General features: G+C 40.3%; 1 protein-coding gene across 2 annotated transcripts in view; it reads right to left on the bottom strand.

Annotated features, from left to right (window-relative positions):
* The window catches only part of Plxdc2 (plexin domain containing 2), a 385,031-nt gene extending 368,659 nt beyond the window's left edge, over window positions 1-16,372 (bottom strand). For both annotated transcript variants that reach the window (XM_021192904.2, XM_021192901.2), the window contains exon 1: window positions 15,435-16,372. In XM_021192904.2, coding sequence (XP_021048563.1) covers window positions 15,435-15,546 — 112 coding nt within the window. In that variant the 5' untranslated portion in view covers window positions 15,547-16,372. The remainder of the gene's footprint in view (window positions 1-15,434) is intronic.
* Window positions 16,373-18,229: the final 1,857 nt, after the last annotated feature.

The following is an 18,229-nucleotide window of genomic DNA, read 5'->3' as shown; positions in this document are numbered from 1 at the left end:
TAGCGTTTTCCTATATAATGTCCACTGTGTTCTCCTCTGTTCTGAAGGTTTTTTTTTTGTTTCTTCACTGTGCAGTTTCACTCACTCTTCCAAACCAGACCAAGCCAACCCCTCTTTCTAGATGAAACTTCCCCAAATTCTTCCCCCTGATTCCGAAGTGCCCTTTTCTAATGTCTTAACATGGCCTTCCCCCAATACACATACAAACACATTTAAACTCTCATAGAGAAATGATATACACTCCCCCAGTCTCAAGACGTGGCTGTTAGTGACTTCCTACAATTATGTATAAAAACAGGAACCTTATCCATAATTTCTTTTCTCTGTCAGTTGGATCTTTATACTATACACCTCTTTATTATAATGGCTTATCTAAAGCCTTCAAACAGGAAGACCATAAGTGAGCACAGTGCCTCTATGTAATACATTTTCTCTGTCTCCTTTCTATTCTTGTACATTTATGGGTGTTTATATGTTTATATGCATGAGTATCTATGCACTACAGGTATTCCTTATTATGTCCTTCTGTCCAGAAGAGACAGAAAAGGGCATCAGATTCCATGGGACTGGAGCTACCCTGTGAGTTCTAGAAATCAAACTTGGGTCCTCCAACTGAGCCATTTCTCCAGACCCAACACTTACATTTTCATTGATACATTACCAAAATCCAAACAAATGGCTCCAAAAAGATGAAGAGTTGCTGAGAAGCTGGTGTAGAAGACATCCTCATGAGAGTTGAACAAGAGTTGCTCCATGGCTCTTAAGTCCATGAATGGACCTCATTGTGCTACTTACATGTAAGGGACTTGCTTAACTCACCTTAAGTACAAAATATTCTACACAGGTCTGGAGAATTGATAAATAAGACACTGGATTGTTAGACCTAGATTCATTTTTATTTTGGCATATCTTGACTTCCATTCCTCAAAGGAATCTTAGAGTTTTTAGCATGGCTTCCTTTTCAGATAAGCTCACTAAGATGTAGGTAGAATATTGGGTCTATATATTCAGAGACCATTGTAATCCAAAAAATGTTCACTTGTCATTCAGGGAATTTCACAGTCATAAAAGGCTTAATGATTAATATTTATATAACAAAATTCTCTTCACTGTTCATTATTTTGAGTAAAGTTCTATAACATGACTTTCCCTATATTTTTGCTCTGTGCTAGATTTTCAGGACATACCCAATCAAATATTTTTTCCCCCTATGGAAACCTAACTGTGATCGCTTGAATGAGAATGGCCCTCTTGTGATTGATTACTTTGTCTCTTTTTGCTGAAACTCTTTGGGAAGGATTAGGAGGTGTGGCCTTGTTGGAGGAGGTGTGTTACTGGGGGCTGGCTTTGACGTTTTCAAAACCTCCAGGTATTCCCAGTGTCCCTTCTCTCTGTCTATTTACAGATAAGGATGTTAACTCTCAGGTGTTCAGGCCACTATGCTCTGTTGTTCTATCATGGATTCTAGCCGTCTGAAAATATAAGCTGAATTAAACACTTTCTACCAAGTGCCTTGATCATGGTGTTTTATTACAGCAGTAAAAACGTAATTAAGACACTAAATAAACCTTCAGAGAAGTAAATACTTAGTTAAAACACAGCACCTTTCATTAAAGCAGACTGATGTTTTTATTTTCATTTTAGAAATAATGAAATTGGGGTCTCAGTGTTCATAGTTTTGCCCAGTGTCATGAAGCCAGTAAATGACAAAAGAAAGATGTTGAGAAAAATCTACCTAGTGCAAAGCATCTTTTTAGCAAACAAAATAATGGAATGCTGTTATCCTTAAGATTTTTTCTTACCATGTAAGTTCTGGTAATACATGCCTTAGACTTTTGTCACTCCAGAAGGTCATGGCTGATTGAATGGATCAGTCCCATTGACTCGTGCTGCCAGGCTCCTAAAACTATATTCATTTTATAGACATTCTTATAAAGTTAACTTGAGAGTTTCCTCCCATGGGCTTAAAGCCAGTCTCTAATGATAAGATGTTCAGAAGTGTTACTTAGGCAGGTGGTTCAATCATGGCTACCTGGATCTTTTTCAGTGAGCTTAGCTATGGATGGGTTCATAATATAATGCTATCTCTATCAGAAAGTGGTGGAAAATTTAGAAAGTAGACTTACTAAGAAGAAGCAGGTCAATGGGGATGTGCCCCACATACTTCTATCTGTCGTACTCAGGCCCCTGCATGCCATTGACGAGGTGAGGGGTTTTACTTAACAGCATGCTTCTCACCATGGTATTTTCTTTCCCCTTACTCCAAGCCCCAGCAAGCAAAGTAGAGAACCTTCACAGTTGTACTGATAACACCTTTCCCCTTTTAGTTACTTTCTTAGTCATTTTTTTTTCACAGAAATGGAAGCTAACAAGAACATGCCCATCTTCCTTATAGATGAAATTTATTGCACATTTCAAATAATATATATTGTTCATTTATTGAAAATATAAAATTAAGTTGAATTGATAATAACGGTTTAAACTGAAGTATACAGATGAAGAAAAGAGGAACTAATATTAAAATTAGGCAAATTGAACTTTATGGAAGGAATATCATATAATATCATGAAAATGTCATACTTAGATTATGTATCTCATGTAAATTCTAACATATGGAAGTCTATCATTTCTAAAGAATATGACATAAATAGCTAAGTTTCTGTTAGTAAGCTTTCTTTCATCATAAAAAGTATGTGAAATATTCAAACTATAAAGGTGAAAGGCTTATTATTTTTGTAGTTGTTGTTGTTGTTGTTGTTGTAGTTGTATGTCTATGACCAGGTAGACCTATTTATTGCCTTCAAGCCTCTGGTAGTAATGGTGAGAATACGTAAGAAGGGAACACTTACCTTGTTGGCCCATGATAAAAGGAAAACGGAGACCTCATTGCTGGTGATCTGAAGACCTCCCACTAAACTCTGCTCTAAGTGTCTCACGACTTCCTAATAGCACTACTATGGCAACTAAATTCATTAACCCATGATTCTTGAACAGAAAACTGTAGAAACTTGTAGTCGCCCTACAACAGCCTGCTTGGATTCTACTAAATATGTCAACTTATTCTTCCATCTATTACTTTTTAAAAAACGTATTTGTAAATTTTTGAATAAATGAAGGAATGAGTCAATGAATTTATAAAAAGCAAAATCTAATAATTAAGTTGATGAGTTTTATATTGAGAACTTATTATTGCTAATTAATATGTCTAAAATGTAATTATAAAATTTTCATTTTATTAAAATTTAACTGATCTTGGAAATATAAAACAGTAATATAAAATAAAGAAAATGAAATGAGCACCAGATATAGAGTAATGATTGGGTGTTTTCTCTCTTCCCTCTTATAGAGGCATATAGACTGGAAGACTAACCAAAACAAATGCTATATTTTTCATGGTACAGTTAGCTGTTTCTTTCTCAATAGCTTTTAGTGCTTACAAAGTTTATACCTGTAGCAAAAATAAAACAGTGATTCAATTGCAGAGCAAAATAAAGGAAGATATCAAATTAAGTACAAGGAACAATTAAAATATTAAGATGGATCAGATAATTTAATACATATAGCAAGAATGCAATTGGTGAATGTCACATGATGTTTGAGATTGGAATTATGTTAGTCACTGGGATTATGATCTCACCGATGAACCAACACAGTTAATTTAACAAATAGACTGACTTTTGTATACCCAGTGCTGCACAAAGTGTCAAGAATTTAAATTAAATACTAAAAAGGAAATCAAATGTGATTCCTATGCCCATGAACTTGTAAATCAATGGAAGGAGAATCAACTATTTATAGTAAGCTCAATAGAACTGAAAACTTTGATATGTTTACCAGGATTCATCCCACAGGAAGAACAATAACACCTCAAAACTGGAATCTGCTGATTTAGAATACTGAAAAATGTAAAATTGTCTGTAGATTTCGAACTCTCCCTTCCTAGTGCAGTTATACCAGTGTGAAACAAAGACATAATGCATTAGTTCAGGGTATGTGCATGTTAGTGCTCGCTCCATTCATATGATGAAATATTTGAAAACAAACTTCAAGGAGAAAGCCTTTATTCTGCCTCTTGATTTCAGAGGTTTCATTATGCAGGTTATTAGCCTCACTGCTCTATGGGCCAACACAAGGCAATACATCACTGTAGAAAGCTTGCAAGGAAACCTGTTCACTATATGGTAGCCAGGAAGCAGAAAGAAAGAAGTCAAGAAAGGGAACAATGTACTTGCCTTTAACTATTTCATCTTCTAACTAGGCTCCAATCCCAAAGATTTTACCTTCTCCCAATAGACTCGTCAGTGTAAAACCAAATTTTCAGTGACATTCTTTTTGAAGACATTTATGATCCAAACCATAGCATATAAGGTTTAGTAAACAGTGAAGTGTAGGACACATGCTGGTCATTCTGGGGAAGGACACTATATTATAGTTCATAACAGAGTCAGCTGGAGGACACTCTCATACAATGGGAGGTCCTATTCCAGAAGAACAGAGAAGAGATACTGAGCAGATAAAAACATCAGATGTTTGCAGCACGAGATTAGTGTGGAGGATGGTAAGAACTTTGAAGAACATTCCAGGAAAAACAAAGCAGAGGATGAGCAAGTACAATAGAAGAGAATAGCAGAAAAGAGAGGCTCTGTGCAGGAAGGAGGACAGCCTCAACTCATCACATGGACAAAGGGCTCCCACTAAAGACCTTGAAGGAATCTGTTTCAGTCACAGAGTACAGTTCTAGAGATCTTCTTAACAGTTGCTGAGAACAAATGGGTTTGAAAGGCAGCCAATAGCTTAGATCTAAAAAGATCTGAAAGGTCTTGTTATGAGGAATATTTCCCAGCATTTAGATACCTCTTTTAGACACCTAGAAAGCTGGTTAAACAAATTCCATATGGCCCAGAGGTACATCATCACAGAAAATTAAAATCAAGTCATGTCTTGACCTTTGCAATGTTATTCAAACTTATAAAACTCAGAAATTAAATCTATTATTTTTTTTAAATGTTATACTAGACACTGGTTTTTTGTTGTTTTTTGTATTATTTTTTTTCATGGCTGCTATGATCACACGATTCCTAAACCCACTTTTATTTTAAAAAAAAATGCTAAACTCACCTTTATGAATGATGTCTTTTCATCCAAGTACTAACCCAGCCCAACCCCGCTTAGCTTACAAGATCAAATGATACCAGGTATGTGTGCAGTGGTACAGCTGTAGACTAAATGAAGGTTTAACTCCTTATAAATATATTTTCCAATTTCTCCTGTCCAACCTCTTATTTGTATTTTACATTTTGGGTACTGACTTTCAAATCCAAGTTATCCTGTTCTAGAAACCGTGACTAAGAAAATTGCCTAAAACATGTAGAAAAATAGATAAAAACAAAAATCTGCCTGAGGGATAAATCTAACCAAATACATCCCCATTACACCAGAGGGACACTAGGAAGTTTCTATAGTTCATCAAATTTGCACAGAAGGCTTCCTGCCTCTGCAGTCAGTGATTCAGTGGAGGTCAGTCCTAGATGGCTTCTAACTCCTGTACTTTATAATCAGAGAGAGAGAGAGAGAGAGAGAGAGAGAGAGAGAGAGAGAGAATGAGAATGAATGAATTGATGAATGAAAGAGAAAACTCATAAGACCAAATAGAAAATGAAAGGCTACTCTAGAGCATGCAGAATTTTAGGAGACTTTGAAAGGCTTGAGGAAGTCGACTGGATGGGATGGATTTGGAAATATAAAGCAGTATTAGGATATTAGTTTAATGTAACAATTATACATGAAATCATTTTCCCACGTGCATGTTAGAAAAGCCTTTCCAGCTGCGGAATGAGTCTGGCCTGGGTGCCTGTGGCTTGATGGCTAACTTGTTCTGATTTAGGATTACCTAGGAAGCTGGTGAGGGGATTTCCAGAGAGGACTGGGTGATTCTCCCTGAATTTGAGCTGCTCCAACCCCCACAGCTGTGAAAGCCAAGTTTGAATAAAAGGGGAAAAAGGGAGAGCTAGCAGGTTGCCACAATCCCCTTTCTCTGCTTCCTGCCTGGAATAAACTGAACTGTTCCATTCCCCCCCCCCCCCCACCGTGTGCCCTCTCTACCATAAAGCACCAAAGCCTGTGAAGTCCTTGGGCCAGATAAATCCTTCCTTCTTTGAAGTTCTTTAAGTCAGGTACTTGTGTTCAATAGTGACAAAAAAAAAAAAAAAACATCTGCTACCCCTGGGTTCCAGCAAGACTGTTTGGGAGGTGAGATACACTGCTGGAGTGAGCCAAGCCACTGGCAGGCAAATCCCAGCACAGAGTTCACAAAACAATCAGCTTCCTAGTGGCTGGGCCTGCTGGACAAATGTCTTCTCAAAGCAACTTGACAAAACTGAGACTGCACAAATTTGGCTCCCCATGTGGGGCTGTTTTGCAATGTCCACACAATGAGACTATCATCTGCAGAAGGACTTTGAATCATGCTTGTTTTTTAAAAATATTTGAAATAAACAACAGATGTTAAAAAGATAAGGAAGGCAAAATAAGAAAGAAATAAAAGCAGCTGCCCAGCATGACCATTCACTCCTGATTACCGCTGCACTCAGTTCACTGTGTCATAATACAGAGGAAGTGGAGTTTAAACTGTGCTACTGAGATGCAAGAAGTCTGAATCTTTAACTGGAAGTGTTTGCCACTACATAGAATCAGAAATAGACGATTTTAAGAATGGGAACAATGTGTCATGTCTACTTTCTTTCAATGTAAATCTCCTTCAGAATTGAAATTAACTAGTAAATAATAAATTAGGAGAATATCAACACCAAGGACTTTTAGTATTTTTCACAGACCTATTCATTTGTGTGTATTGTATGCATGTGTTATATGTATGCATATGTGCATTCTGTGTGTGTGTGCATATGTGTAAATGTGTGTGTAGCTTACACATAGATGTGTATGTGCTTGGACATACCCATGGGTTATCATGCAGACAATGGAGGTCAACATTCTTTTCTACCTTAATGTTTGAGACAGTCCTTCTTACAGTTTGCCTCAGTATTGGATAGAGAGCAAATCAGTGTTGGGGTTGTAGACATTCACCTCTTTTACACAGATGTTCTTTATCTAATCTCTGGCCGCTCTCTATCCTCTGAATCACTTCCCCAGCCTGCAGAATTGTTTCCTATGATGAACAAATATTTGTATTGGTGTCTACAGCCTGTACCGAACACTGGATTCATTGTGATAATTGTGTGAATGTGATCACTAGCACCCACACTGTCCTCTTATTTCTCTCCTCTTCCTTCTCTTATTAGGTCCCTTCTTTCCCAAGACAGCATCACTTGTGTTTTCAGGTCTTACATAGTTATATGTATCTCCATAAAATCTAGGATCCACAAATAAGAGAACAAATATGACAACTGCCTTTCTGACCTCACAACCTAAATGATAATCTAAAATGATAATCTCCAATAAGATGTAGGAAATTTTTCTACAGTACTCTGAATGGGCCCAGAGATAATTATCTTCACAGGACATAGCACAAATAAAATGTCATCTTTCCCTGCTCCCGTTTGCCTTGAGCTCACTCTCCTTTGGGTAATTCATGAGTCAGACAAACATGACTTTGATTGGTTGGCTTTTGAGCTAAACTGTGGTTCCCTCTGTGTTTTCTAAGAATTATGTGGGAACTGTGGTGAGTTTGATAATGTTATCAGGAGAGAGCATCAGTCTTCTACCTTGGAACAGTCATAGAGCAGAAAATGGTCACTGCTATGAGGGCATTATAAATAATTTCTTGTCAGCTGTCCTGGCATTTTTTCTGTCTATTAGCAGTTATAGGGAACAAACTTCACAGTTTCCAGTTATTTAAGGCTTGAATTTTTTTCTTCATCAGAAATACTCTTTTTATAACCAGCGTGTATAATATTCCTTTTTATTATATTTTATTTTTATTTTTTACACTCCATATTCCATTTCCCCCAAATACACATCTCACACCTATCCACCCCCTATCTTCACCTGGATGGCCCCACCCCTCCACCCCACCTAACCTAAACTTCCTGGGGCCTCTAGTGACTTGAGGGTTAAGTATATCATCTCTGAAAGAACACAGACCTGGAAGTCCTCTACTGTATGTGTGTTGGGGGCCTCATACCAGCTGGTGTATGCTGTGCGTTTGGTGGTCCAGTGTTTGGGGGTCCAGATTAATTGAGATTGCTGGTCCTCCTACAGGATTGCCCTTCTCCTCAGCTTCTTTCAGCCTTCCCTAATTCAACAACAGGGATCAGCTTCTGCCCAATGGTTGGTTGCAAATATCTGCACCTGACTCTTTCAGCTGCTTGTTGGGTCTTTCGGAGGGCAGTCATGATAGGTCCCTTTTGTGAGCACTCCATAGCCTCAGTAATAGTGTCAGGCCTTGGGACCTCCCCTTGAGGCTTGAATTTTTAACAAATGACTCCAAACTTAACATGATTCCAAACAAAACTCCAAGAGTTTTTATTTAGTAAAACCTAAAACACTGATACTATATGCTATAAATGGCTATAGAAACAACAACAACAAAACAAAACAACCTACGAGCATAGCCCAAACTTCTGAAGAGCAAGAACAAGAACAGCTCTGCCCCATCAGATACAAAGACTTATTCTGAAGATATAAAACTGTGTGATATGAGCACAGTAATAATTATGAGTTTCCTCCCTTTATCTTTGAAGTTTATTAGCTTTGTAGGGATTACCACAGGAATTATCTTTTACAGATGATCATTCACAGACCCAGGAATCTGGAAATGCTAGCTCTACATGAAAGATGAGTAACTCCTACCTGTGGCAAGAAGAGATTTAAGCAAGGACATACAGACCACCCTGTTCACAACAGTACTAACTATCTAGCCATGAACAATTATATAAATCTACAAGGAGAAAATTAGCACCAGAAAGGTCACAAACAATATCCAAAAGTAAAGAAAAATTAGATGGCATTTATTACCAATCAATTTTTGATTCTTGGACTTATCGAGCTAAAATGCTAAATTAAAAAATAAAAGTCAAAGGTGCACATTGTCAAGACCTAAGTAGTGAATAGGCAGAGTTTAAAAGCAAAGTCAAATGGCAGAAATCCTAAAAATAATTGTGTACATTTAGCATGCATTAGCTCTTACTAATAAGACATAAACCAACAATAATTAAAGGGGGTTGAAATTACTTTTAATCAAAAGGTCAGGATTAGTTTTTATTTGCTTATTTGCTTATTTAAAATCAGGACCCCATAAGTACTGAGAATATGAATCAATATACCACAAACCAGGTCACATATTCTTGGTGTGAGTGTTTCGCAGGTAGATTATATTTATATGATCTGTATGGAGTCCTTTCTCAGTTTATGGAGGGTAAGAGCAAAAATGGAGATGGGACACTCAGAAGAAGGCCCATGTAATGCTGGGTTGTGTTCAACTATGCTTGCAAGAAGGTTAAGATGTCAAATAAGCAAAAGCACATACTAAATAGTTATATTTTCTGAGTTGATGGAGTCTCAACCTTGGGGAAAATGAAGCAAATTTGTATAACGATTCAGCATGAGCTTCACCACAATATACCTAAAAGACTGTCACGCTCTAGTACAAGCACAGAAATAGTGACCACAGCCCACTGTAATGTATCGAGTAAGGAGGAGCTATTGGTGCTCGAGCTGCTTGGTAAGCTGCTGGAGGAATTAGTCAAGTCTGGACTTTAGGTTTGCTTAGAACATACTCTGCTATTTTCAAACAAGCCTTTGGACTATGTTTAAATGCACAAATCTAGATAATCATTCCAAATCATGCTGTCTTTTTCATTCAAATTGGAAATGACTTCACTGTCTAGAAACACAAAGTGGTATTTTCTACATATGCATCTTTTCTCTATTAGTTTGGCTTGGCAATACATGACACTGTATGTGGCGGAGGAGGTGGCCAAACGAAAGCACCCTTGCTAGACTGGTACTCCTTATTGGTTTCCCCAGTGGATTAGAATCACTGTATGGGATTAGAGCGAAGGCACTCACTAGAGAAAGAATGTCCAGAATACAATGATTTAGAGATAGTTAAAGCTAAATTTGGAAGTGGAGAGTTGTGTTCAGAAAAAAAGAAAACTTTGGAATTCATCAGATTAAGAGTAAGTGGAAAAGCAAGTTCGTAATACATAACTGAATGAATGTACTGTAGAGATTTGATGAGATTCACTTCTTTCTGACTTTCCAAATAAATTCAAATGATATTTTAAGTGAGAAAAGATGCCTTAGTCCATTTTCTGTTTATGTAACAGAATACCTGAAACTGGCCTGGACTGAAGGGAGGTAACTAACCACATGGTAGACATAGAAAACTTTGAATGTGTTAAATAAGTTACAGGCTCGTCAGAGAATGGACCCAAGCTTGGCATTAGATAATAAATAAGTAGTCACAGAATTGTCATTCTGGCAGTAAGTATTTTTTAACAAGTCTGTCTTGCATTGTCACAGCACGGAGGAGAAACAGAAAAGAAAGAAGAGGTAACCACTCAGAGACAGGGGTCACTCTGCAACAGCTTGTTCTTTAGTCCTTCCCTGGAAAACTGCCCTCATCTTCTGAACAGCCCAAGTGTTTGTCAAGGCACTACCATGCTTCAGTGCTGTTTACTTGGGAACCAAATTTCAATATGCAGTTTGGCTGGAACCAGCCACAACAGAAACATGATGAAGACAAGGTTAAGCTCATACCCAAAGAGCAGGAGAGAAAGCCTATTTATTAGTTGACAGCTGAACATAAACTGAACTTTGAATTCTTTTAGAAACCCCGTATTTGTAAGGTAATAAGTTGGACTGAGGATGTAGCTCAGTGGGAAGAACACTTGCCTAGAATGTGTGAGTCCCTGGGTTTGGTCCCCCCACCCCTGAACACCACAAATAAGGAAGAACTAATAAATCATAGGTCAAGACTAGTGGTTTCAACCTTCCTAATGCTTTCATCCCATATTGTAGTGATCCTGATGTTATAGTGACACCCCAATCATAATTTTTGTGTGTGTGTTGCAACTTCATAACTGTAATTTTGTCATTGTTGTGAACAGTAATATAAAATATCTGTGTTACTAATTATTAATACGAGCTAATGCATGTTAAATGTACACACTTATTTTTAGGAATTCTGCCATTTGATTTTGCTTCTAAATTCTACCTATTCAATACTTAGGTCTTAAGCAACCCCTGTGAAAGGGTCATTTGACCCCTAAAAGGGGTTACAACCCACAGGTTGACAATCTCTGATCTAGAAGATATAATCAAATAAGTTTCAAATAAGTATCATTAATAATTATTAGGGGCTGGGGAGATTGCTCAGTGGTTAAGAGCACTGACTGCTCTTTCACAGGTTCTGAGTTTAATTCCCAGCAACCACATGGTGGGTGGCTCACCACCATCTTTAATGGGTTATGATACTCTCTTCTGGTATGTCTGACAACAGCTTCAGTGTATGTGTGTGTGTGTGTATGTGTGTGTGTGTGTGTGTGTGTGTGTGTGTGTGTGTGTGTGTGTGTAAATTGTCATACTAGGTAATGGTTGAACTCCTTTCCCTGGGGAGGCAGAGACAGAAGGATCTCTGAGATTGAGGCCAGCCTGGTCTAAAAAGTAAGTTCGAGGACAGCAGAGGCTTCAAAGACTTACTCCATTGACAAACAAGCCAAAGAAAAATTAAAATAAAAACAGAAGGCTTAAGGCAAGTAGCCATCTGCCAGAACATTGGGGCACTTTGGTAGACCTACCTAGATCATACACTCTGCTTTTAAATTATTATTCTATGAAGATAATTTTTAATATCCATTTCTACTTTATTAAAAGCAATTTATTTTAAGAATTTCTTAAAAGTCTCCCAGGAGCATATTGAGGTCAAAGAATCCATCCTGAACTGCAGCGATAATGTTATCCATTTAGTCCTGCAAGTATTTATTATATACCTGTATGGTACCTGCAGCAGATTCAAAAAGATGACAAGGGATCCTGACTGCAGGGAAATGTATCAGTACAGACAAGAGAAAACAGCATAGCCAACAGACATACAAAGTCCTTAAAGTTCTTCAAAGGAAAAAGTAAGTCAGAGCATAAGTTTAGGTAGAGATATGTAGGACTAGTGACAAGAAGAACAAGAGGATGACAAGACAGTAGGAACATGTGGTCCTCACTCAGGGAATAGTTGGTGAGAATTCAAGAATACAGAAGGTGATGGGGTGGAGCACTGGTTCATGCCCTAAGCTCATGGTCTTCAAAACAAGTGGAAAATCTCAAGATCACAGCTGTGGACCAGTTCATTCATCTTTAAAAATAGTGCGTCTGCAATAGGAGGTAACATTTAAAAAGAAAAAAAGGGTACATGTTGTCGACATCTCTACAGGGGCCTGTTTCAGGAGGAGACACTTGCAACATCCTGCTTTTCAATTACATTCAAGCACATTCTCAAGGATGAGAAATAGTGACATCCATTCCTTAAAGCATGGACAACTTATATATGTATGATACGATTACAATACTTTAAACGGTGTTTATTATGTAATAGTAGTTATAAGCTTCTATGCAGGCATCCAAGGATGAAAATCCTACTCTAGACCATGTTTCTGTGGCAATATAACTTACACAAACTCAAGCTACAAAAATCTTTCTCAATTTTATATTAAGTATCTTATGGAAAGTTGTGAGTCATTGCAGATGCAATAATCTGACCCACACTTGCTTTATAGGAAACACTCATATGGATTATTTCTGTTATAACTTTTTGTTATAGATACTGATGCTAACAGAAACTTCAGCCACAGGACATCAACAGGAATATTGCCAACTAAGCTGGCCCACTTCACTGGAAAGGAAGCACAAAAAATATCCAAGCAGAGAAAAACACAGTGAAAATAACAAGTAAATGACAGATTAAATATGAACTACATGTCTCTAGAACACAAAAACATTAGAAACGGGAACAGAAGAAATTAGTGGTTTCTCTGCCCTCTGGTGGCAATAAAACCAACCACAGCATTATAAAAGAAAAAGCACAATAAACAAATCTGTTATGAAATCAGATGTTTTCCCTTTGCCAAAATGCCCGTGGTTAAAAAAAAAAAAAACAAAAACAAAAACAAAACAAAACAAAAAAAACCAAAACCCTGATTGTTGCAAGCCACCTTTCACCTTCTGAAGTAATTTTAGGATATTTAATTTTCAGATAAGTCATCTTATAGTGGAAAATAGAGTGTTACCTTGTTTTTTTTTTTTCTTCTGTGTTATATATTCAGTAGGATAAAATCCCTGAATTCTGAGGTAATTTCATAAAACTTCATGCAGAGTGTTGTTTGGTTTATAGCAAAATCTTTAAAGAATTGATAAAATAGTTAATTCCCCCTCCCTAATCCTGTGAGCACAATGTTTCTAAGAGTTCCACCAGGAATAGTGAATTAGTTTAAAATGCTGGTGTATTTATGTTATCAACACAGGCATACCATACTCCCCAAAGCCAAAGCATTCCACCAGCTGGTCTGTCCTGTGTGCAATGGATTTCATCCTCAGGATTGCCTTAGAATAGCAAACTTAACATGGGTGTCAGTGTATTATATACTCAGTAGTTTTAAAAAAAATGAAAATTCCTAGTCTCTCTTTTATGTAGTTTTGCTGTAAATATATTATTTGCTTCCAGTACCAAAGAAGTTTTTAAACAAAAAACTCGGGATGAATGCCCTCTCCTCTTTGGCAGAATTGCTATGCATATTCATTTACTACAAATATTCATTTACTACAAATATTCTTTTACTACAAATAAGCTTGCGGGATGACTACTGCATCTTTTAAAGTGCTGCTTTCTGAAGAAAGTAAAACTGTTATTTTTTTCAGCCAATGCAATGTGCCAAGAAAATAAACAGAAATGTGATGTGCTGATATAAATTATAAATAACCAAGAACTTATGTTCATTGATGTGGATGACCAGAGGTGACAAAAAAAAAAAAAAAAAATCCAAGGATTTTAATCTCAGCTTTTATCTGGTGGTCCTCATGGCCCTTCACCTGGTCCCCATCTCTCTCTCTCTCTCTCTCTCTCTCTCTCTCTCTCTCTCTCTCTCTCTTAAATAGGAGCCAGTCTTAATAAAATAGGAGCACCAAGAAAGTATTTTTTTTCCTCTCTTAAAATTTGCAACGGGGGTAAACGCACGACTTGGATTATCCTATTTGTCCCAGGGTGGTAAAATTTTATTCTAGGTTTTTGTAAACATTTATCCTCACCTGGAGTCCCCAGGTGTACCTCCCCGAATTCTTTCTGTGACTTTCAAGGTTGACAGCTGGGTATACATGCATATTTTCTGAAGAACGATTTACCAGTCTTTCTTGAATTAAACAGAGAGGTGTACAGAGCAAAACAGTACCAAAGTGATTGTCCTAACCAGGAAGTTTTCCATTCCCTTTCTCTTCAAGTGCTCTTTGCTCTCACTCCCGCTGGGAGTCTACAAGAGTTCACAGATTCCTGCCCCAGTGTTTCACTGACCTGCCTGTTCATTTCTTGGCTGAAGTGACCTGCCTGTTCATTTCTTGGTTGAAGGGCAGAGATGGGGAAGCAATCTGTGGGGTCACAGTGGATAGAGTGGTCTTGGGAGAAAGCTGGATTGGCCAGTCTCTGCTCAGTACGAAGACACTGTTCACGACCACACACCTAACCAGAAAGGTCACCAGGGCACGGGGTGCGGTCAATTGCAAGTGTCTGGAAGCCCTTCTCCATGGACAGTGTCAAGGAACCCTGAGGTACTGCTGGCATGTTGGGGCCTGTCTGTGAAACTGACAGGCAGAGGACAATGGGGCCAGGGCTTATCCTCATAGGCACGACTCGTCCCCATCTTCTCCACCTCTTCTCTATCCCTGAACCCTGCTGCCTCTACTGCATCCACTTAGTAACCCCACATTGAGAAAGCTAGTGAGGGTAGCCCGAAGGAGGGATCTGCAGCCACAAGGCATTTTCCCTTGGCACAGGGCGACCTGCCATCCCTGACTGTCATCAGATCGTTCATCCATCCATCCATCCCTTTCGCGGCGCACAGGGAAGAGCTTCTGAGCTCCAAGGGATAGGAAGCCAGAGGGGAAACAACCTGATGTAACCAAGATTCAGAGAGAGGTATCCGCAGCAGCAGGCTCTAACACTCGTACCTCTTTAGGCTACATGGGGTAGACAGGTCCACCCCCTGGCGCCCAGGTGGAGTAAGCACCATTGCTTCAGGGAAGTCTCGGTTTCCAACACCTTCTGATCAAGCAAACCTCTTCCCCCATTTGAGAAACTCAAGTTTCCCAGAAAAACAACTAGGATAAGTTTCCCAAGGGCAGATCCTTTGGGTGGGTGTGGGATAAGGATGAAGGTTCCGAGACACTGGAAGGATCTTCAGCTACACACAAAAACAATCGAGAAAAGTACTTCTTACCATTGGTGAGATGTCCAGGCTCCCCGTGGGCGAACTGGAACCGGTCTGTTAAAAAGTGACAAAGTAACATAACTCCTGCAGCAGCCAGGTCGGCCCTCTGGAACCTTGCCATGCCGCCGCCGCGACCTCCCTCCCCTGCTCAACGAATCTTTCCTTGAGGCCCGGGCTCCCGGGTTATCCCTGGGGATGGGGCGACACGGAAGAGCTCTGCCGGTGAGTCTTGGGTGGGATCCGGAGGCCTCTGACAGTTTCGCTAGGATTTCACTCCGGGTAGCAGAAGCGAAGGAGAGACTGCCCAGCCCTCTCCGAACTTCGGGAGCTCTCACCGCAACTTGTCACCCTTGCAGCCCCCAGCTGAGACAGAATCAACCAAGTGAGGGGAGGAAAGGTCACTTGCAGTAGGGCCCGCAAACTCCCGGGTCCTCTCAGGCAGCGCCACCCGGGCGCCCACAGACGGTGACTTCCGAGCGCCCGCGACGCGCTCCACTGGGTTCAAAACAGATCTAATTCCACTGGCTGCGCCGGTGCTGCTCCAGATTCAAGAGGGCGCTGAGCACCGGAGGAACTTTCCCAGACTTAGGACTGGCCCCGGCGGGCGGTTGGTGTTCCCGAGAGAAGGAGGCTAGCGGAGGCTGGAGAAACCCCTCCGACAAGTTTTTCTTCTTTGCTTCGCCCAAGGCTGAGCGCGCGTCCTCGCCGCCAGCCGGAGGGATGGGCAGCTCCGGAGTGGGGAGCGGGGAATGCACCAGCTGCTGTGATCAGAAGAGAGGTGGGGGTGTTTTTTAAAGAAAAAGAAAAACGGGAAAGTGAGGCTACAGCCTGGTAAGAGAGCCCCTCCGGGCTAGGCGGGAGGTGGCTCCGAACGCCGCGGAGCCCCAGGAGTTTGGTGGCGGAGGCGCCGCCGCGCTCCCCCACGCTCCAGCTCTACACTTTGGGGAGGGAAGGCGGCTTGCCATTTGCTAGATCTACCGCTGAACCCTCCTCTCTTCCCTCCGCCCTCCTCCCTCCCCCTCTCTCCTCCAGGCTTCTCCCACCTTCCTCCTCCCAAAACCAGCAGCCAGCACCAACCTGTCCATTGGCTGAGCTTTTCGGGGGGAGGGGGCGCCAGAAAAGTCTCCCACAAATGAAGCCCGGGAAGACTGGCTGGGGAAAGCCAGAGGACCATTGCGGCCACACACACCCGAGGACTGGTGCGTGTGGGGCGGTGGCAGATTCTAGTCGCCCGGACGCCATCCGTCCACCCGGCTCATGCCCTTTGCAGAGGGAACAACGCCGCCTGCACCTTCCAGGCTTCCAGGGCTTTGGGGTGTCAGCATGCGGGTGGAGAGGGATGAGGCCCCCAGAGAGCGCCCACTATCTTCTGGGTTCCGCCTAGGCACTAAAGGGTTAATAGCATTTCATCCCTTGCTGAGGGCTGGTCTGGCAACCGTTAGAGTGTGTGTGGGGGGGAGGGGGGACCAAACCTGAGTCGCTAAGGTTCCTGACATCCCCCAACTCCCAGCCCCCATTCCATCAAAAACCCCTCCTACCCCACACCCGCACCGAGGGTGGTGGAAGGTGGCTCTGGGCTGCAGGGTCCTGAAGCCGCCACCGCGGTTTGGTAAAGTGTCAGAAGGAGGGAAAGGGAGAGTTTAAAGGAACAGGAAGCCCATTGAATTTCCTATAGGGGCTTTAAAGGGCTTTTGCTTGCTAGTTTGTTTTTGTTTTTTCAGCTTGAGGGTCTGCTTCAGCATTAACCCTTTCCAGGCCCCTCATCCGCTTACATTTTATTTTGCATACAGTTAGCCATCTTTTAATGGGGCTAAATAGAAAGCAAAGAGACAATGCATCCTTGATGAAAAATACATGTTCTGGAGCACTGCCTGCGCTAGTACTTCAATTTTTTTCCACAAGGAGCAATTTACTTAAGCTTTAAGCCTCAGGTCTCCAGGCATCAAATCAGGAAGATTTTATACTAAAGTTCATAGAAGGTCCTAGAAAAGAAGATTAGCCAAGTGAACTTAATTTTTTTAAATCATCTGCTAACCTGAAGATAAATGCCCTTTCTCGAAGACAAAGGAGAGCTAATTTAACACATTTGAAAGTGTTCTGGACTCAACCGATGTAGCTTGTTATTGTCTTGGCCTTTCCATGCTTTGAAGAGTCCATGTATACTTTGAATCCATCTCCACATCTAGCAAACCCCACTGGAAGTTGGTCAAGATTACTGCAAAATCGATACGGAAATTTTGCCTTTCTACTGAAAAACATTAACAAGTCTGTTTTCTCTAAAATAAGACTCATTTCTCTTTTTCGGGATATTTGTGAGGGTTTAAATACACCATGCCTACACCTTTTACTATCCCAAGATGCTTTTTTTTTTTTATTTTTATTTTAATATTAGTTTTTTTATTATCCCAAGATCCTGAGCTTTCTTCTGAGTGGTTGATATCCTCTTGCCAGCCAGATTTAAGACTGTAATTCTCTTATTTTTGCTCTACCAAGAGTGTTTTAAATTCTCCATTACATCTCAATCTGTGTACCTCGAGTATTTACATCAAGTTTAAAAGAGTGGTTGTCTAATGGATGGGACAGTCATTGATGTTGAGTTTGCCTTCTGCACATTGAATGACTGACACCTGTTGTGGATAGACCTGGGCTAATTATATTTGATGTTAATTCATTCTTCCTCGTCGTGAACAAGGAATGAGCACTCAGATGATTTCCTGTAAACCTCCTTCCCACCTTAATTTGCAAAATAAAGAAGAGCTGGTGATTAGGCAAATAAAAGGGAAGGTGGAGTGGGGGGAGAGAGA

The sequence above is a fragment of the Mus pahari genome, chromosome 3 (assembly GCF_900095145.1).
Source record: "Mus pahari chromosome 3, PAHARI_EIJ_v1.1, whole genome shotgun sequence".
Lineage (NCBI taxonomy): Eukaryota > Metazoa > Chordata > Mammalia > Rodentia > Muridae > Mus > Mus pahari.
Note: the sequence above shows the minus strand (reverse complement) of the source record. Positions and strands in the feature narration are given on the sequence as shown.